At 39.0% G+C, this 21,653-nt stretch overlaps 1 protein-coding gene across 17 annotated transcripts in view; it reads right to left on the reverse strand.

Annotated features, from left to right (window-relative positions):
- The window catches only part of ZMYM5 (zinc finger MYM-type containing 5), a 73,914-nt gene that overhangs the window by 36,764 nt on the left and 15,497 nt on the right, over nt 1-21,653 (reverse strand). For 7 of the 17 annotated variants that reach the window (XR_014303627.1, XR_014303628.1, XM_082701662.1 and 4 more), the window contains exons 5-8: nt 16,540-16,825; nt 15,819-15,978; nt 14,617-14,829; nt 1,675-3,548 (exon numbers count right to left, since the gene is read on the reverse strand). Coding sequence is in view for 13 of the 17 variants with exons in the window: in XM_082701662.1 (XP_082557788.1) it covers nt 2,790-3,548; nt 14,617-14,829; nt 15,819-15,978; nt 16,540-16,825 (1,418 nt within the window). In the remaining 4 variants the exon portion in view is untranslated. Of the gene's footprint in view, nt 1-1,674; nt 3,549-14,616; nt 14,830-15,818; nt 15,979-16,539; nt 16,826-21,653 lie in introns of those variants that run through there. The other 10 variants (XR_014303626.1, XM_082701657.1, XM_082701656.1 and 7 more) reach the window with 2 other exon arrangements.

Here is a 21,653-nt window from a genome sequence, read left to right on the forward strand (position 1 = left end):
ATCTGCCACTCATGACTGCAGCTACTTATGTGCCAAGGAGTTGGGAGGTTTTTTTATTTTTAAAAGATCTTATTTATTCATTTGAGAGAGAGAGACAGAGAGAACACAAGCAAGGGGAGAGGCAGAGGAAGAGTGAGCAACAGACTCCCTGCTGAGCTGGGAGCCCTATGTGGGACTCGATCCCAGAACCTGGAGATCATGACCTAAGCTAAAGGCAGATGTTTAACCACCCTGAGCCACCCAGGTGCCCCAAGTTGGGAGTTTTAAACTAAAAGCAAAAGGGAACTTCAAAACTTTGAATCAGAAGAGTGACATGACCTGAAATAATAAAGCATTATTTTTTTCTACAGAACTTGAGCTCTTTACTTCACTTATTCACTTTTACATCCTATGTAGCAAGCTGTACCTTGTACATATATAAAATTTATGAATTTCACTTGTCCTCTGTGAAAAGAGAAAACCAATAAACTGCCATTTCTTAAGGACTGTTATTCTGAATTGTACTTCCTAATTTCTCATATTAAATTAGTAGTAGATGTTTCCTAATGCCTTTTCTCAATGAAATTAGAAAGATGAAAATAAACCCTGTGTACAGTCCAGATCACTGATGACAAGTCCTTCCGCAGAGGAAGTGGATGATAAACAAGACTGAACTGTTTTCTTCCTTCCTTCTATAGTAACAACATAGTAATTTTATAATTTAAAAAAACCTGATGATGGATGGGGATAAAAATATATGTTTATAAAAAATAAAAAATTAAAAAAAAAAAAACCTGATGATGGAAAAAACATTATTCTCCTCCCTAGAGATATTCTTACTATGTTCTGAATTTAGTTAATTTTTCCCTCAACATTTTATAATGAAAGATTTCACATACCTAAGAGTTGATTGAAATTTAGGGGAACATGGATAAACCCAGCATCTACATCTTTTGAATTTTTCATTTACTTCATTACAATATGAAGAGTTTATCGTGCCTTATCGGTCTGCAGTATGTTGAAGAAAGAATTTTTTAAAGATTTTATTAATTTGTCAGAGAGCATGGGTGCGTACGCAGAAGCAGGGGGAGCAGCATGCAGAGGAAGAAGCGGGTTCCCCGCTGAGCAACAATCATGATATGCAGGACTGGAGCCCCCAGGACCCTGGCTGGGATCATGCCCAAGCTGAAGGCAGATGCTTCACTGCCTGAGGCATCCCAGGTGTCCCAGAAATGAGAGAATTTAAAGGAGATGATTTAATTTTGTTTTCTCAATGCACAAATTCAATGTTTTAAGCAAATTATCTTAAGTAGCCACTGGTTGATTTCATTAGTTTACTCAGATAACCACTGATACCAAGGGTCTATCTAATATAATATCATTCAATTAACTGTTAAGTTTTAATAAAATAATGAGCCCACTAATCATTTGAAAGGAACTTCAAAACTTGCGTTATATTCTCTAGAGCATCCTCTTAGGCCTCCAAGAGTAAACTGGATTTTTTGAAAACATCCCAAAGCTTCATTCAAATCCAACTCTGAAAGACTGAAACGGTCCAGTGTCAAAACCCACAATGGTTATAAATTAATGAGAATGATTTTCCTAGGTATTCTAAAATTAATTTTATCCACTGCCATCACAGAGTCTACAAGTATTCCTAGTGTTATCCCAAGAATGCACCTTGTTCTGCTCTAGTCGTTACTCATATGCCATTTTATTCCACAGCTTTGAGACAAAACCTAAGTATATGTAAGAATTTAATATATGATAAAGTTGGTATCCAAAATCAGATACAAAGGGAGAATTACTAAATATAGTGATGGGAACAGTGTTCTTTTGAAAAAAACAGGGATCCTTAATTTTCATTAGTGTATTTCTCAAATTTAAGCATGTAGTCTCCTTCAGAAGAAAAAAAATTGCCACAACACCTAAAGGTTGACTTAATATATTTTTAGTATTTCTCAGATTTGTGCTAACATAAAAATAGATCTACACGCTTTATTGTTATAGTTCTCATACAATAGAAGCTAAAACATTTATAAATTAAGACCAATAAAATGCAGACTAATCACCTTAATATATAATGTAACAAATAATGCTGTTTTGCTCAAATAATAAAAGAAATGTTTTGCCCAAAAGAAATAAATCATAGCTATTTGGTATAATAGCAAAAAGCTGCAGTTTCAGACTCCATTCTACTTTCAAACTGTTTCTGAAAGTTTTTACTTTAATAATGAAGAGAATAGTCACATAGTATCTTGTTCAAACTAGTATTGATAAATTGAAGGCTTTTTCTCCTTGCAAAGTAATCATAACAGAAAATTAACCAAACATGTTAAATGTTCGCCCTCAAATGCGAATTTTAAAAGGTGTGAACTGACAGAATGAAAACGTAACAACTGACTTTATTCATATCTGCATTAACTACTATTTTTTTTTTAAGATTTTATTTATTTATTTGACAGACAGAGATTACAAGTAGGCAGAGAGGCAGGCAGAGAGAGAGGAGGAAGCAGGCTCCCCGCTGAGCAGAGAGCCCGATGCGAGGCTCGATCCCAGGACCCTGGGATCATGACCTGAGCCGAAGGCAGAGGCTTTAACCCACTGAGCCAGCCAGGCGCCCTGCATTAACTACTATTGAATCCAATTAGTTTTAGAATTTGGAACAGAAACATTCTTTACTATTTGCTATTATACTTATTGCTAACGAACTGCTGAGTTATAGGATCCTCCCAACAAAAATGGTACTGATCATAGGGTACAGATCTTTTCTGAATAAATTTACTATGTCAAGAACCACATCAGGTATATTATGTGTACAACAACAGCACACCATCATTTTTCTCATTCTCATGTAGTAATCCATGTCCTGCAGATTCCACAGTTTTATTTTTTTTCAAATCAGATTTTAATTGTGAATACTTAACACTATTATTGATGTGCATTTCACTTTCCTCATGTTTGCTAAGAATATGTGATAAATGCTGCCAATCTTTGCACCCATTCTCATTCTTCAGTTGATTTTTCCCCTCCCCCAAAAGTTTGCAATACAAACAAAATACAGAATCTTTTGAAGTCGAATAAAGTAACCAGGACCTAGTGGTTTTATCACCATTTGGAAGAATTCGTGTGTAGTAAGTTTCTGAAAATTTCCTCCCTGTACTGTCTTTTGGAAAGTTAAAATTTCTTACTTGAGGTGGATCATTTTCAACAAGAATGTCCCATTGTTTAGTATTTAAAACTCGGGGCCATGTACCTGGGTCTGTAGAAAGTACAACTGATATAATGCAGTCTTCTGGTTTTTTCTCTTCCAGTGGCTCTTGAAATTTATCAGCTATGGTTAACATTGAAGAAGTTAAATTCACACTCTGTTTGATCAGTGATGTATCTGTGCTATATTCTGCCAAAACCTGTAGCTCTGGAGTCTTTTCCTTTTTATTCGGTATTCCCTCTTTGTTTTCTAAAACAGTATTCAATGGCCCATATAATTTTCTTTCATTTTCTTCTCTAACAGCATGCCTTTTTCTGTTTTCTGATGCTGACAAATTTTTTGATTTTGCTTCCATCATCTGGGGAGAAATAGATTACAATTTTATCTTAGATTTGTTGAAAGAAAGCCACCTGGGTGGCTCAGTCAGTTAAGCGTCTGCCCTCGGCTCACGTCATCATCTCAAGGTCCTAAAATTGAACCCCGGTTGGGCTCCCAGAAGGGAGCCGGCTTTTCCCTTTGCCCCTCCCCTCCACTTATGCTTTCTCTCTCAAAATAAATAAATAAAAAGATCTTTAAAATTGATGTATATACAAATGCCCAATAAGCACATGAAAAGCTAATCATCTGTCATCAAAGAACTACAAATCGAAACCACCACATATCACTTCACAACCACTATGACGGCTATAAAAAAGGATATATAATGACAAGTGCTGGAAAAGATGTGAAAAAACCGAAACCTTCCTAGTGCAGATGTAGAATGGTACATGTGCCTTGTAAAATAGCCTGGCAATTTCTTTCTTTTTTTCTTTCTTTTTTTTAAAGATTTTATTTATTTATTTGAGAGAGAGAGAGAGAGATCACAAGTAGGCAGAGAGGCAGGCAGAGTGAGAGGGGGAAGCAGGCTCCCTACTGAGCGGAAAGCTCAATGAGAGGCTAGATCTCAGGACCCTGAGATCAAGACTTGAGCCGAAGGCAGAGGCTTTAACCCATTGAGCCACCCAGGTGCCCCAGCCTGGCAATTTCTTAATCAGTTACCATATGAGCCACCAATACCAGAATGAAAATGGAGGTCTACAAAGAATTGTACAAATTATTCATAGCAACATTATCATAATAGCCAAAAAGTAAGAAGAATTCAAATGTCCATTACTGATAGATAAATACAAAATGTAGGTGTTATCCATACAATGAATACTATTTGGTAATAAAACAAGTTATATGCTACAACATGGATGAACCTTGAAAATAGTATGCTATGTAAAAGCCAGTCACAAAGTATCACATACGGTGTGATTCCATTTAATAAAAACGCCTAACTGATTTTAGAGTCAATAAAATCTAAAAAAAAAAAAATCAAAATAACAAAAATGTATACAATGTAAATGGCACTCTATTAGCTGTAATATTTTTGTATACAGCACAACTTGAACACTGCATTTGGTAATGTTTAAAAAACTAAGAACCTTGGGGTACCTGGGTGGCTCAGTTGGTTAAGTGTCCAACTCTTGATTTTGGCTCAGGTCATGATCTCAGGATGGTAAGATCAAGCCCTGCATCGGGCTTTGTTCTCAGGGCAGAGTCTGCTTAAATTCTATCTGCCCCTCCTACCTCTAAAATAAATAAATTCTATAAACAAAACAAACCAACTAAGTTTTGTTTTGATTTCACCCTGAAAGCAACACTGGCAGCATGAATTTAAAAAAGCAGAAGCAACATAAAATTCATACTTAGAAAGTTGCTCTGATTGCATTATGGATTTTTTTTTAAGATTTTATTTATTTATTTGAGAGAGACAGATAGTGACAGAGAGAGAGAGAGCGCACACGCAAAATCAGGGAGGAGACGGAGAAGCAGGCCCTCCACTGAGCAAGGAGCCCAATGTGGGGCTCAATCCCAGGACCCTGGGATCACGACCCAAGCTGAAGGCAGACGCTGAATGGACTGAGCCACCCAGATGCCCATATTATGTATTTCTAACTGTAAGGAAGACCAAGGATACAGAGACAATCAGAAGCTATGGTAGTTTAGGGGCGCCTGGGTGGCTCAGTGGGTTAAAGCCTCTGCCTTCGGCTCGGCTCGGCTCATGATCTCAGGGTCCTGGGATCGAGCCCCATGTCCGGCTCTCTGCTCAGCAGGGAGCCTGCTTTCTCCTCTCTCTCTGCCTGCCTCTCTGCCTACTTGAGATTTCTGTCAAATAAATAAAATCTTAAAAAAAAAAAAAAAGAAGCGATGGTAGTTTAATTCTGGCAAGAGATGATGGCAGCTATACATTTAGAGCTGTAGGAGTAGAGACAGGATACAGTTGAGAGATACCTGGATTATTGTAACTGAGTGGCTCCAGAGGCAGGAAGGAGTAAGAATGACCCTAAGTTTCTGCCTGGGCATCTGACTGAATGGTGGGATCATTTACTGATAGAGGAAACAGAGCGAAAACAGGTCTGGAGTTTCAGTTTTAGACAAGGAATTTGAGGTATTTGTGAACATTCAAATGGAGATTACAGATGGATATATTAGTCTAAAATTGAAAAAAGATCTACACACAAATGGAAAAAATTAAAATGAAAAAAGGAAAGAAGGAAATATCATCTACAGATATATTTTGGAAGTTACCAATATTTATCATTGAATTATGGGATTGGATGAAACTGTATTGAAAAGGCATATAAAAAGGCCAAAAGAAAGCCAATTACTATAGTTAGCGTTATCTTTTATATAACCAAATCCAAGCTTAGTCTTGTTTCTCCTTCCTGAGTATCCAGTAATGAACAGATATTCAACTTGTTATAGCCAGAATTCTCAATGGATGGGCCATGTGCCAACTGTCTGACCTTGGGCAAGTTACTTGACCAATGAAGCTTCAATTTCTTTGGCAATAAAATGAAGATGTCAACCGTACCTAACTAGGGAGACTGTTTAGATGATCAAATGCAAAAATACATGTAAAACTGTATCTGGCACCACAGTAAAATTATGTTAGCTATTATTATTGGCATGAACGCTAACAATGATACCTGTGATCATTTGATAATTACTGAATATGCTCTAATATCAAGAACTGATAATAAGACAGAGGTGGCTCATCTAAATGCTCATGGGTTTTGATTATTCTAGGTTCCAAGATTAAACTGGTTATATCTTTTCCTATTTGTGTCTTCAGGCATCTTTCTGGGGACATTCAACTGAAATTCTCTGAAAATGAAGTTCAAAAATATCCTAGTGCAATACTACATCTCGCAAAACCAAAATTTTTACTGATGACCTGAAAGAAAACTGAGGCTAAATAAAAACAGGTGAGCAGACACCAGTTTAACTAAAACACTGGAAAGAAAGGTACCAAGATGAAGAGCACGTATTTATTGACAGAATCTCTTTTCACTCTCAGAAGTGTCCCAGTTGGGTGGTTAAGTCACCCCACATATAAGGATACTAATTCTGAAAACTACTAAATTGAATGAGATACAGATCCTGGCTTCAGGGAACCTACCGCTTATTAAGGACAATAAAGCACATGTATCATTAAATATTCATGTCAAATGCAAGAGAGCAAACTAAGGTTTTGGACTGAGGTCAAATCTTACTTGGGGTATAAGATACTTTCTCTGAACTTCAGTATCTTTAACATATTTTAAGCGTTTTATTCAATCAAAATTGAATATACATTTAATATAAATCAACAAGCGATATCTGATTAAACAGCACTCCGCTTCCACCTTTACCCATTTCTGCTTTCCCAGAAGTTAATCACTTTTACCACTATTAGTTGATTCACTTGGTGTTTATGTCCAAATCTCAAAGTAATATGTTTTATCACTAATTTACTGGCTTTTCCTCCCAGTTTCAGGCATCACAAATTGGCTTTTCAATGAGGAAAACAGAAATTTAGTTTTCCTCCTTCTCAGTGTATTTACCATGTGTACCATCCAGCCACCTATTTATCCTCTGGTTGTAGGATTTCTTAACTGTCTTGCTATTGACATCTAGAGCCAGAAAATTCTTTATTCTGAGCGCCTGTCCTGTGCATTGCAGGATGTTTAGCAGCATCCCCAACCCCTCCCAGTGGATGCCAACTATGATAATGAAAAATATTTAGATGTTGCCAAATGTCCTTAGGGGAAAAAAAATGACCCTTGGTTAGGTCATTGGGTAAAATCAAGATTCAATCTTTACATTTATAACTGTGTATGCTATTCTTAGATAAACCACTAACTGCAAGATTTCTATTTTTCCTTACAGTCTTCTATTACTAAGACTTTTTATTGTGAAAAGGCCTGTCACTAACCATTAATGTGGTAGGCGGGGGAGGTACATCATTTATAAAATATCTATATTTTATGGAAATATTCTTGTATTTGCCAACTGCTTATGAGGTATTTTGCATCACTGAGATATACGTAGCAGAATGGAGAGACTTTCTCTTGGGGATGAGTGGCAGACAATATAGTAATTCAAGAAAGTCTGGATATATAATTGCTGCCTATTTTGACTATGTGTATTTTGGTTTTACTTCCGTTGGTTTTCATTTAGGAGTAAAAAGTGGGTCATCTATGTGCAAGCTTCATGCTCTTCAAGTGATATGCATTACATGTGTGTAAAGTTTATGAACTCATTGCCTTTAACAAAAAGTCATGGTCTAAGCAGATATAAGTAAATCATCCATTATGGGGCACCTGGGTGGCTCAGTGGGTTGAGCCTCTGCCTTCTGCTCGGGTCGTGATCCCAGAGTCCTGGGATTGAGCCTCGCATCGGGCTCTCTGCTCGGCAGGGAGCCTGCTTCCTCCTCTCTCTCTGCCTGCCTTTCTGCCTACTTGTGATCTCTCTCTGTCGAATAAATAAAATCTTAAAAAATAAATAAATAAATAAAAATAAAAATAAAAAAAATACTTGTAGGGGTGCCTGGGTGTCTCAGTGGGTTAAAGTCTCTGCCTTCGGCTCAGGTCATGATCCCAGGGTCCTGGGATCGAGCCCCACATCGGGTTCTCGGCGTGGAGCCTGCTTCCTCCTCTTTCTCTCTCTGCCTTCCTCTCTGACTACTTGTGATCTCTCTGTCAAATAAAAAAAAAAAACAAAAAAAACTTGTCAAAAATATTAAGACCTTATAAAAATACTGGTTCACTACCAAATGAGTGCACTGTATTTTTGCCATGCACTCCTTTGTTGTTTTTCTTTTAAAGACTTTATTTATTTAAGAGAGATCACAAGTAGGCAGAGAGGTAGGCAGAGAGAGAGAGTGGGAAGCAAGCCCCCCACTGAGCAGAAAGCCCTGTGTGGGGCTGGATCCCAGGACCCTGGGATCATGACTGAAGCCAAAGGCAGAGGCTTTAACCCATAGAGCCACCAAGGTGGCCTGCCATGTATTCTTCTGAAAAGATAACATCTATGCTAAATCATTTTTGCCTATTTTGTTTTTAAAGATTTTTATTCATTCATGACAGAGAGAGAGAGCTAGAGGGAAAAGCAGGCTCCCCAAGGAGCAGGTAGCCCATACAGGACTTGATCCCAGGATCCTGGACAATGACCTTAGGCTGAAAGCAGACGTTTAACCATCTGAGCCACCCAGGTACCCCATTTTTGCCTATTTTACTATTTATTTATTTTTTAAAAAGAAAGTCTGCTCATTTTTTTTTTTAAGATTTTATTCATTATTTGTTAGAGATAGAGAGAATGCGAGCACAGGCAGACAGAGCAGCAGGCAGAGGCAGAGGCAGAAGCAGGCTCCCTGCCGAGCAAGGAGCCCGATACAGGACTCGCTCCCAGAACACTGGGATCATGACCCGAGCCGAAAGCAGCTGCCCAACCCACTGAGCCACCCAGGCGTCCCCATTTTTGCCTATTTTAAACTGTTCACTGTTCTCTTCTATAAGCCACATCCAAAAGCTTTACTAAAAATGCGGTACGGGACATATAAAGAAAATAATAAAGCTAACATATAGAAGTCTTTCTTTAAAAAAGTTAACTGTAGACACCTATTGTTTCTTCTATAGTAAGTCTTGCACACTTCAAGGTTACTTTTCCCCTAACCTAACCACTAATATCCTCATCCAGTGAAATAGGGGTGACGAATATTCCTGGTTTTGCATTTATAACCCATCTTGAATAAATTTTTTCGTATGGGAAAAAAATGGGGTCAAAACTCATTTATTTCCAAATAACCAAAAATGCATCCAACCTTGTTAAAAAGATCTTACTTTTCCCATTAAAATTATATGGTACCAACTGATGGAAGATAGCAGAGTAGGAGGGTTTTGAGCTCACCTTGCTCCATGGATGCAACAGAGAACAGCTACACCCAACACAACTAACTGGAAATGACCTAAAGACTGGCAGAACATATCTTCCACGGCTAATCATAGAAGTCCACATTGAAAAGAGATGTACCTGGGAACCAAATACCTGGTGTAACTAACCACAACTAGAAGGGACTTCACAAGTGTGGAGAAGAAAGGCTTAGACCCCACACAGAGCACCCTTGGCACTGGGGATCTGCGCTGGGAAGATGAGTTGCTGTAATGTACAGCTTTGAAAACCAGCAGGGGTTATTTCCAGAAGCTTTAAAAATCAGCAGCACTGGGGCACCTGGGTGGCTCAGTGGGTTAAGCCTCTGCCTTTGGCTCAGGTCATGATCCCAGGGTCCTGGGATCGAGTTCCACATCGGGCTCTCTGCTCGGCAAGAAGCCTGCTTCTTCCTCTCTCTCTTTTAGCCTGCCTCTCTGCCTACTTGTGATCTCTGTCTGTCAAATAAATAAATAAATAAAATCTTAAAAAAAAAAAAAATCAGTGGCGCTTATATGAACCACTATAGGAACAGGCCCCTTTCCTTGCACCCCACCCTCTCCCCCTACAGGAGTAGGGAGAGACTTCTAGAAGAGGCTCCTCCCAGGGGAGGAGGCTGTGTGGTCTTTGTGCTAGGGCTCATTAGCCCTATCCACCCCTCTGCACCCTCTTGGGATGTCTGGCCACAGAGTGAGGTGTGCTCCTATATCCTGACCCTGACCCCCTATATTCCTACCATGTTGTGTCTGGCTCACCTCTGCTTGAAAAAAAGTATTGCTTCTCCCTTAAAAGAAAAACAAAACAAAACAAAAAAACAAAACAAAAAAAACCCAGTGTGGCTTAACTCTGAAAGCTTTAAAAAATCAGTGTGCTTAACTCCAGGACAGCTGGAGGGTGATAGGAAACCAAGTCCTCACCCTTAAAGAGGCAGCATACTAAATAATGACCTGAGACATAGAAGAGAAGTAACAGTTTGAAAGGCATCTGAGGTACATATGAAGATTTATTGACTTGTCTGAGAATGTGTGCCAGAGGGGCAGGATCTACAGATTTCTCTAAGAAAAGTGCTGGTGGGTACCATTCCCTCCCACCCCTGGCTTAGATATCTGGTCATTTGCAAGAGCCAACACAAATACTCTCCATCTACCTTGCTAGCACTGTGTGTCCTGCCCATCCAACCAGGCAGCCTCAGCTGGGACTGACACCACTCTGAAGTGATTCCCGCCCTGGGAAAGTGGGGGGAAATAAGCCCACCCACCATGCCTACAATTCTTATAGCTGGGAATCTTAGGTGGCAGCACAGGGAGCAAGACCTGCCCTTTGATACACTATAGCTGTGACAGAAAGGGAAACTGCAGACTGCTAGGCTGATGGCTGCCCCACCCATCAATGAGAGCACAACAGCTGCCTGCAGCAGCCATGACAGGTTCCTTAAGAGCACCCAGAGCAAACCCTGCCCAGTGCACCCACAGCAAACAAAGAGGGTCACTATAGGTGTGTGGCTGAAGGGAACTGTGGCTCAGTCACAACAGGAGGGTACACAGCCCACACAAGGGACATCCCTGGAGCATTTGGTTCTGGTGACTAGGAGAAATTATGTTATAGGGCACCACAGGACTTCTACATAATGCCACCATTTTCAAGACGTGGATATGTAGCTGACCTTTTTTTTTTTTTTTTAAGATTTTATTTATTTATTTGACAGAGAGAGATCACAAGTAGGCAGAGAGGCAGGCAGAGAGAGAGAGGAGGAAGCAGGCTCCCTGCTGAGCAGAGAGCCCGATGCGAGACTCGATCCCAGGACCCTGAGATCATGACCCGAGCCGAAGGCAGCGGCTTAACCCACTGAGCCACCCAGGCGCCCTGTAGCTGACCTTCTTAATATGGAGAAACAAACACAGAAAATTAGATAAAATGAGACAGAGATTCGAATGTGGCCCAAATGAAAGAAGAGGACAAAATTGCAATAAAAAAAGCTAAATGAAATGGAGATAAGCAATATGCCTGACAAAGAAGTCAAAGTAATGCTCATAAAGATACTCACTGGACTTGAGAAAAGAGTAGATGAGCTCAGTAAGAACTTCAGGAAAGGGACAGAAAATACAAAAAAGAACCAGTCAGAGCTTAAGAATTCAGTAACTGAAATAGATTAGAAGAAGCAGAAGAACAGAGCAGCAATCTGAAAGAGTACTGGCAATCATTCAAGCTAAACAGCAGAAAGAAAAAAGAAAAAAAAGAAAAAAAAACACAAGAAAAAGTTAGCAACATCATTAAGCATAACAACATTTGCAGTGTAAGGATGCCAGAAAGAAACTTATTTCACTAAACAATAGCTGAAAACCTCCCTAATCTGGGGAAGTAAAAAGGTTTAGGAAGCACAGAGAGCCCCTAACAAGATGAACCCGAGAAGGTCCATGCCAAGACATAATGAAAATGACAAAAAGTAATAATAAATACAGAATTTTTAAAGAAAATAGTCACAGAAAAGGGAAACCTAAGGCTATCAGCTGATTTTTCATCAGAAACTTTGCAGACCAAAAGAGAGTGGTATGATATATTCAAAGGGCTGAAAGAAGAAACCTATGGCCAAGAATACTTTACCCAACAAGATCATCATTCAGAATAGGAGAGTTTCCCAGACATACAACAGTTAGAGTTCATCATCACTAAACCAGTCTTACAAGAAATGTTAAAGGGAATTTTTAAATAAAGATTTTATTTATTTCTTTGAGAGAGAGAGAAAGCACAAGAGTGGAGAGTAGGGGCAGAGGGAGAGGGAGAAGCAGACTCCCCACGGGGCTCCATCCCAGGACCCTGGGATCATGACCTAAGCCGAAAGTAAAAGCTTAAGTGCCTGAGCCACCCAAGCACTCCAGAAATTCTTTCTTTTAAAGATTTATTTACGTTATTTATTTTTTTTAAAGATTTTATTTATTTATTTGGCAGACAGAGATCACAAGTAGGTAGAGAGACAAGAGAGGAAGAAGCAGGCTCCCAGCTGAGCAGAGAGCCCGATGCAGGACTCAATCCCAGAACCCTGGGGTCATGACCTAAGCTGAAAGCAGAGGCTTTACCCCACTGAGCCACCCAGGAGCCCCAAGATTTATTTACTTTAGAGAATATATGTCAGGGGACAGTAGGGGGAGAGGGAAAAAGAGAGGGGAAGCAGACTCTTGGTTGAGCATGGAGCCCGATGGAGATCTCAATCCCAAGACCCTGAGAGCACAACCTGAGCCAAAACCAAGAGTCAGACACTTAACTGACTAATCCACCCAGGAGCCCCACAAGAAATGTTAAAGGGAATTCTTTTTTTTTTTTTTTTAAAGATTTTGTTTATTTATTTGACAGGGATCACAAGTAGACAGACAGGCAGGCAGAGAGAGAGGAGGAAGCAGGCTCTCTGCTGAGCAGAGAGCCCGATGCGGGGCTCTCTCCCAGGACCCTGGGATCATGACCCGAGCCAAAGGCAGAAGCCCCAACCCACTAAGCCACCCAGGCGCCCCAAAGGGAATTCTTTAACTGGAAAGAAAAGGTTGTAAGTCGCAGAAAATTACGAAAAGAAAAAAATTCACACGTGTAAGCTAATATATAGCAAAGGTAGTAGATTAATCACTTATAAAGTCAGAATGGAGTAGTAAAATCTATTGCATCTACAAAAATTAGTCCAGGAATATGCAAAATAAAAGGGTGTAAGTAAAATATGACATCATATACATAAACTGTGGAAAGGAAGTAAAAATGTAGTGCCTTCAGAATGTATTTGAAATAATGCAACCATCAACTCCATCAACTTAACAGGGACTGCTATACTAAGACTGTTATGTAAGATGTTAAATATGAACTGAATGGTAACCACAAATCAAAAACTTGTCATATACAAAAATAAAGAGAAAGGAATTCAAGCGTAACATTAAAGAAATCCATCAAACCATAAGGGATGACAGCAAGAAAGGACATACAATTGTAAATATCTATGCACCAAACACAGGATACATAAATACACAAAATAAGTGTTAACAGAAATAAAAGAGAAATTGATAGTAATAGAGTTAATAGAGGGGACATTAACACCTCACTTGCATCAATGGATAAATCATCTGGACTACAAATCAACAAGAAAACTATGGCTTTGAATAACACATTAGACTGGATGGGTAAAACAGGAATATACAGAACATTCCATCCCAAATCAGCAGAATACATTCTTTTTAAGAACACAAGTAAACACTTGCTTGGACAGATCACATGTTAGGCCACAAAATAAGTCTCAATAAATTTAAGACTGAAATCATATCAAGCACCTTTCCTGAGAACAAGAGTATGAAACTACAAGTCAATTATAAGAAAAAAATGGGAAAAAACAAAATAGATGGAGGTTAAAAAACATTCTACTAAACAATCAATGAATGGGTCAATGAAGATGTGAAGAGAAAATAAAAATAAATATGGAGATATTTATAGCAACACAGGCCTACTTTAAAAAAGCAAAACAAATCTCGAACAATCTACCATAAACTTAAGAGCTAGAAAAAAGAACAAAGCAAGTCCAAAGCCAGTAAAATGAAGAAAATAAGAGTAAAAATAAATTCAGAGATTAAACATATAATAGAAAAGACCACTTGAAAAGATAAAATAGAATAATTGATAAAGCATTAGCCACTCATCAAGAAAAAAAGAAAACTCAAAATCAGAAATGGAGAATAATGACACTACAGAAACACAAAAGATTTTAAGAAAAATTACAAAAAATTATATGCCAACATACAGACAACCTAGAAGAAATGGGTAAATTCCTAGAAAAATATAATCTTCCAAAACTCAATCAATATTCAAAAAACTCTCAACAAAAGTCCAGGACTGGCTTCATAAGTGAATTCTACCAAACCTTTAGGAAAAGTTAATACAAAAAAAAAAAAAAGAAAGAAAGAAAGAAAGAGAGAGAAAGAAGAAAAGTTAATACCTATTCTCTAAGAAGAGAAGGAAAACTAGCTTAGAATAACCAATAGATTTCAAAACTCATTTGAGATGAGAGCTGAATGACAGATCGACAAAAATGGAACTAAATGAGATTCTAAGATAAATTTGATTGATGTAAGCTAAGAGGAAGAAGATATTGTATACTTGATCATTTAAAATGCACTGAAAAGAATTACCTGTTTATATTCATTGATACAACCTTGGCAGCAAAATCTTGTCTGCTGACCTTCAATCATCAGGACATTGTTTCCAGCACTTTTACTGGGCAAGTACTCTCCACACTGTTCACAGCAATTCATTATCAGACCATTGGCTAACCTGTACTTATTAAAGCACTGGTTACTGCACAGTTTATGTATTACATTATTAACGCTGACTTCATGGCGAATCTAAAAGAAAAGCCAGAATTTATTAAATAAATGAGTCAGATTAAAACAGTAAGCAATGAGACAAAAACACAACTCCCCCCACCACTCCAAATAAAACCCCAAACAAAAAAAACAACCTCTAGTAATTTCTCAGTGGAAGAAATATTCAGAGAAAAGACTAAAAAGCACATTTTGTCACTCTTCCATTTTTATCTCTGATTTATTTATAAAACTGATTTTACAAAAGAAAAAGATTCATAGAACATAAAACCCCTATAAAATCAGTAATAACTTCTCCATAAACACTTAAGAACCGGAAGAAATGAACTAGCTTAGAAGACTCTGATAAGACCTTCTTTAAAGAAATGGATTAGGAATTTCTGGTATTAAACTTCATTGCCCTAGAAAATTTATGAGAGGGGCTAAAGAAATAATATTACCATATTCAGGATGGTATCTGTATATACACAAGCAAGGTGGTTCTTGCTTTGCTCACTTCTGTGGTAACTAAGATAAAATCGTGTCCTCAATTTGCAAGGTTCTGGGAAACACCAAATTCAGTCACCAAGGACTGTGTTAAGTGAAGACTGCCTGTATGAATGTTTCTTCTTTTAGCAACTGGAAAGATGGCAATACCACTTAAGAAATGTGAGGGTATCAACACACCTACACTCCACTTGTTCTACATGTTCTTCTACCAGCATTGGTTGCATCTTTCACATCCTGAACCTATACTTTATTATTTAGAGTGACTAGTAAGAACAAAATTCACCACAGAACTATTGTTTTGTTTCAGAGCATATTCAATTTCATGGAAACAGCAGTGTACTTTCCATAGCATGCAAATGGGGTATCTGTTCCTAAAGAGAGTTAGTTCTAACATATCCTTATCCTTCCCCTTAACATCCAGGGCATTATTAGTAGATGGCAGAGCATATAAAAACACTGAAAAGTTAAAATTAGCCCTGTTAACCTAGATAATAACTGAAATAAGATATAAAAATCCAGACCTCTGTTAGTTTACTACAGATTATACATCTTGATTTATTAATTCTTTTTCTATGATTCTGGTTGTCTTCATAGGGAGGCAAAGACGTACTACAAAATTCTTGGGAGGAGTCTCTTGACTCAACTTGAGGAACAGTAGTAGCCTTTTTTGTAGGTACATCTCTGAAACCAAAGATACAGACATAGCCTAAGAATACTGCACTTTAATAAAAGTCAAATATATGAACAATAAGCAACATTTTTTGTTTTTTCATGATTTAATCCTAGGAATCAACTATAATTTTTGGATCTAACAAAACATACTTTTTTGGTTTCATTGTCAAGCATTCCTAATTAATATGGCAAAAGATGATTTGGAGGTAAAAACATTTTGTAACAAAGAACCTTATCACAGGTTATTATGACTTTTTGAAGCATTCAAAAAGGGTGGCAACAACTTGGTAGAACTAAGGTAAAAGATGCGGAAGGGATGAAGCAAAGACAGTGGCAGGGAGAGGGTCAAGTTATTTCTATATCTACATTCCATTTCCTGCCAAGAATAAGGACAGTACAAATGAACCCACAGCTCTGATACACCTTAGGATAACTCAAGCTCAAAAAAACCCTAAGATACCTTTGCAACAACTGTATCCATGAATCTGTGCAGCTCTCCAATTACATTCAACATACATCTATACTGCCAGAATTCAACTATATGAAGCCATGTTGAAAAGTAAAGCTTACTTTTTACTTATAACATTGCGTTTCTTTGGAGTGCGCTTATGAGAGAAGGAAGAAAGGCAGGTGGTAGAACAAAAGAGGTGAACTGATCCTTTTCGTTGATAAGCTGTCTGTCCCTTCTGTAAAGGTTTTCTGCAGTATGCACAAGTGATTTTAGCTGGTTTTGTAAGTTGCTGTTGGACTGAAGACTGGAAAATCTGTTTAGGAAGGGAGGCCACTGGTGCTAAAGAATCCACACCTGGCGGTTTCTGATTACAGGGAAATGATGCTGACTGGGAAATCCAAGAATCTTGAAAACAAAACACACAAGAAAAAGTCATGAAACAAGTCAAAATTCACATCAGAAAAATATGTTCAATTTTCATTTTGCGTAAGTTTAACAGAATAATGACGAAGCCCTATAAACAAGTGGTTAAAGCCAGGCAGCACTGTTGTATAATCCCATGGGAATGCTTCACTTTGGGTTTTTTTTTTTTTTTTTGGTGAGGAAGAATCTTAAGCAGGCTCCAAGCCCAGCAAGGAGCCTGATGGAGGTGGGGATGGATGTGGGACACTCAGTCTCATGATCCTGACATCATGACCTGAGCCAAAATCAAGAGTTGGTTGCTTAACCGTCTGAGCCACAGAGGTACCCCTCCACTTTGTATTCACAGTGAACGATACTCTATTGTGAAAATTTAGTATGTGTTTTGACTCTTGAATCAGGTAATGCGGTAATCATCACTTAAGTCAGAGACCCCAAGTTCAAAATGAATCTCTCTCTCTCTCTCTCTTTTTTTTAGTATTTTATTTATTTAACAGAGAGAGACACAGCAGGAGAGGGAACACAGGCAGGGGGAGTGGGAGAGGGAAAAGCAGGCTTCCTGATGAGCAGGGAGCCTGATGCAGGGCTCAATTCCAGGACCACAGGATCATTACCTAAGCTGAAGGCACAAGTTTAACCAACTAAGCCATCCAGGCACTCCCCACTCCAAACACTTTTTAAAGCAACTATTTCTACAATCCCTTCTCAGCCTTCTAAATATTATTCCATAATCATTAATACAGGTGATACGTTAATCTGGGAAGACTCCGTTTTCCTAACTTCACGACAGGGACTCCATCATATATTATTGTTAGCTTCAAAATAGTAGAGTATTATGTAAAGGTAACAGTGTTTCTCAAACTTTAACATTCATGAGATCACTCGGGAATCTTTTTTAAACAGATTCTAGGGTTGCCTGACTGTCTCAGTTGGTAGAGCATGTGACTTTTGATCTCGGGTTTGTGAACTTGAGCCCCATGATGGATGTAGAGATTACTCAGAAATAAAATCATATATATAATATGCATTTATACACACACATGTATATACATGTACATTCATACACACACATCTATATAAATATAAATCCATTCAAAATCAACAGGTCTAGGAAGGGGTGTAAAGTTCTCCATTTCTAACTCCTGCATGGTGGTGAAGCTTTGAGGCCCCAGAGTAATGAATTATTCTATCACTATCTTCAAAAACAGTTTTTTTAGGAGGGCCTCGGTGGTTCAGTTGGTGGAGCATCCAACTCTTGATTTCAGCTCAGGTCGTGATCTCATGGTAGAATCTAGCCCCAGATCAGGCTCTGAGCTCTACCGGGACTTTGCTTGGAAGTTCTCAGCCTCTTCCTCTCCTCCAGCCCCCACCCACCCTCCATCAGGCACTCTCTCTCTAAAATAAAAAATAAATCTTAAAAAGAAAAGGGGGGGGGGGAAGCTTTTGTCATTAGTGAGAGATCTATTGCCCCCAAAGGCCTCTCACAGTATTAATATGGAGAACTATATTTTCATTCCTAAATTCCTACCTACTGCTTCTCATTTTCTTTGTACTGTTTCAAGATACCTTTATCATTTAAAAAAAATTTATTTATTTTTACAAGAGAGAGACAAGAGAGAATGCGTGCGTGCACCAGTGGTGGAGGGAGTAGCGGGGGGACAGAGGGAGAAGCAGACTCCCCGCTGAGCAGGGAGCCTGATGCAGGACTTGATCTCAGGATCCTGGAATCATGACCTGAGCCAAAGGCAGATGCCTTTTTTAAAAAAGATTTTACTTAAATTTATTTGACAGACAAAGATCACAAGTAGGCCGAGAGGCAGGCAGATAGAAAGGAGGAAGCAGGACCCCCACTGAGCAGAGAGCCTGATTCGGGGCTCCATCCCACAACCCTGGGATCATGACCTGAGCCGAAGGCAGAGGCTTTAATCCACTGAGTCACCCAGGCACCCCCCAAAGGCAGATGCTTCACTGACTGAGCCACCCAGGCACCCAAAATACCGCCATCTAACAAGCAAAAATGAAACAGATAACAAATACAATTCTTTCATTCTACAGAATGACAAGCTGGCAAATATGGAATGTAGTATAATAAAAGTTTTTTGGGGGGCACTGGGACATTAATTAAACACATGGGGCTTTTTGTCAGTATCACAGACATCTTACATTCTTTTCTGGTTTTCCACCTTTCTATGATTCAGTCTGGACTTTTTCTTATTTCTTCCAATTCACTTATACTCTTCTTCAGCTATGCCCAACCTACAGTTAAAATGCAGTTCCTTAAAATCTTTATCTAATAATCCTATTATTAGATCCCTTGTAGGTTCACCTCTACTGTCTTTTCATTTTCTGTGATATGGCCTTGTCTCCTAATGTTCCTGATTACTTTTTATTGTGCTTACAGGAAAAGCTGAGGCTCTATATTATGTCAGCAACCCAAGCCAGAGGTTGGAAGCAGTTTGGGGGGGGGGGCTGTTTGTTTTTTCTACCAGTATCCCTCTTTGTGAACCCCCGTGAATCTGTTGAAAGCTCTTACAGCCTTTCTCTGTGTTTTTTCTAGAACTATGCACCCATAAGAGAAAAGCGGCTTCAAATGACAGATTACTTCTCTGGACTCCTTCTCTTAGATCTCAGAACGTTAATTTTCCCACTGTATTTATGCCCTGTGATGCTTTTGATGCATATTTTACATATTTTGCCCCTCTTCCCCAATAACTTTCTGCAAGAGAAACTGGAATTACCTAGTCTTTAATTATCAGAAATAGAATGCCCTAGTATCAGAATAATAGCCAGAAATGACTATAATGCAATAAAAAATAAAACAGATGCAAGAGCGATTTCTACATAAAGGTATTTTCTGTGATGAGTTTTTTACTGTTTATATAAAGATTTGTGATGAGTAGAAAACTTTTGCTGAAAAAGTCAACGCTAGAAGTTAATGAAAGGATTAAATGACTCAAAGGTCCATTCTAATGGATATCATCCTATTTTCATAAGATGAAATGCAAAGGTTTATGTGTATTTTATACAGAGCCATAATTCTGTATGATGAAATTTGAATATGTAAGCCCTAGATTTATTTGTAATTCAACTCCAGAAATCTTCATTTTCTTATTTTTTTCCCCCATTTTGGAAATCCTTCTACTTATAGAAGTAGAAACACACAGAAACTAAAGTAAGGGGGAAAAGGGACTTTCCACTGCTTGACATAGACAAGAGGCCACAGCAAAACAGATCCACCATCTCCAACTGCTCTCGGCAAGATCCATCAAAGCACTGCCACAAGCCTGACAGTTTGTGAGCATCCCAGAGGAGGGCCAGCACATCTCGAGAGAGAGTCCTGCCCCGGGAGAGTGGAGGACAACCACATGCCAATCTGCCTGCAGGCACCACCCACCACCAAAAGCTTCTTAGGGGACAATACAGGGAAAGTGTCTGCAGTCCGGGCTACTTCATCTCTGGTGGAAAATTGGTCTGACTCAACTCAAACCCAAGGCAGGCGGCCCCCGACTGGCCCACTAATACCACAGGGACCAGACTGTGCCCACAACAGGCAGAGAGCCATCGCAGGCAGGACTAAAGGCAACACAGCTCCACCACAACAGTAGAACACCCCTGGAGCAACATACGTAGGAGAAACCCCTGAAGTACCAGCGGACATTGAACTGCAGGACCTCTTTGTCATAAAGCTACTACTTTCAAGTGTGGGAGACATGGCTTACTTTCCTAACACAGAGAAATAGACACAGCAGCAGACAGAATGAGGATACAGAGGAATATGTCCCAGATGAAAGAACAGAAACCAATCAGAGCAAGAGACCTAAGCAAAATGGAGATAAGAAACATGTCTGAGGGGCACCTTAGTGGCTCAGTGGGTTAATCCTCTACCTTTGGCTCAGGTCATGATCCCAGGGTCCTGGGATCGAGCCCCACATTGGGCTCTCTGCTCAGCAGGAAGCCTGGTCCCCCCCGCTTCTCTGGCTGCCTCTCTGCCTACTTGTGATCTCTCTCTGTCAAATAAGTAAATAAAAATTAAAAAAAAAAAGAAAGAAAGAAAGAAAGAAACATGTCTGATACTGAATTTAAAATAACATACATAAAGAGCATCTGGAATTGAGAAAGGAGTGCAGAACCTTCATGAGACCCTCCACCAAGAGACAGCAGCCTCAAAGAACGAATTAGAGCTACTGGACAGAAATAAAAATAGACCACCTGGAATAAATAGCAAACAAGAGGAAGTAGAAGAATGGATCAGCCACCTGTCTATCAGGACAGAGTTATGGAAAATAATCAAGCTAATGAGAGGGGGGGGGGGAAATACACAAAATAAGAATAGACCCAGGGAACTCAGCGACAATGTCAAGCATAACAGTCTCATGACAGGGATCCCAGAAGGAGAAGAGCGAGGAAAGGGGGCAGATTTGTCTGAAGAAAGAATAGCTAAGAACTTCCTGAATCTGGGGAAGGAAGGAAAAATCCAGATCCAGGAGGTAGAGAGAGCCCCCAACAAAACCAACCCTAAGAGGTTTGCACCAAGACACAAAGTAATTAAGATGGCCAAAAGTAGTGATAAAGACAGAATTTTAAAAGCAGCAAGAGAAAGGAAAACAGCGAGAAACCCCAAACAGCTATCAGCGGCTTTTTCAGCAGAAACTGTGCAGGTCAGAAGAAAGTGGCATGATAAATTCCAAAGGCTAAAAGGAAAAAATCTAGAGCCAAAAATACTCTATCCAGCAAGGTTTTCACTTAGAATAGAAGAAGAGGTAGAGTGTCCCAGAAAAACAAAAGTTAAAAGCAAAACCAGCCATGTCCCTGT

This window comes from Mustela nivalis (assembly GCF_964662115.1).
Source record: "Mustela nivalis genome assembly, chromosome: 15".
Taxonomy (NCBI): Eukaryota; Metazoa; Chordata; class Mammalia; order Carnivora; family Mustelidae; genus Mustela; species Mustela nivalis.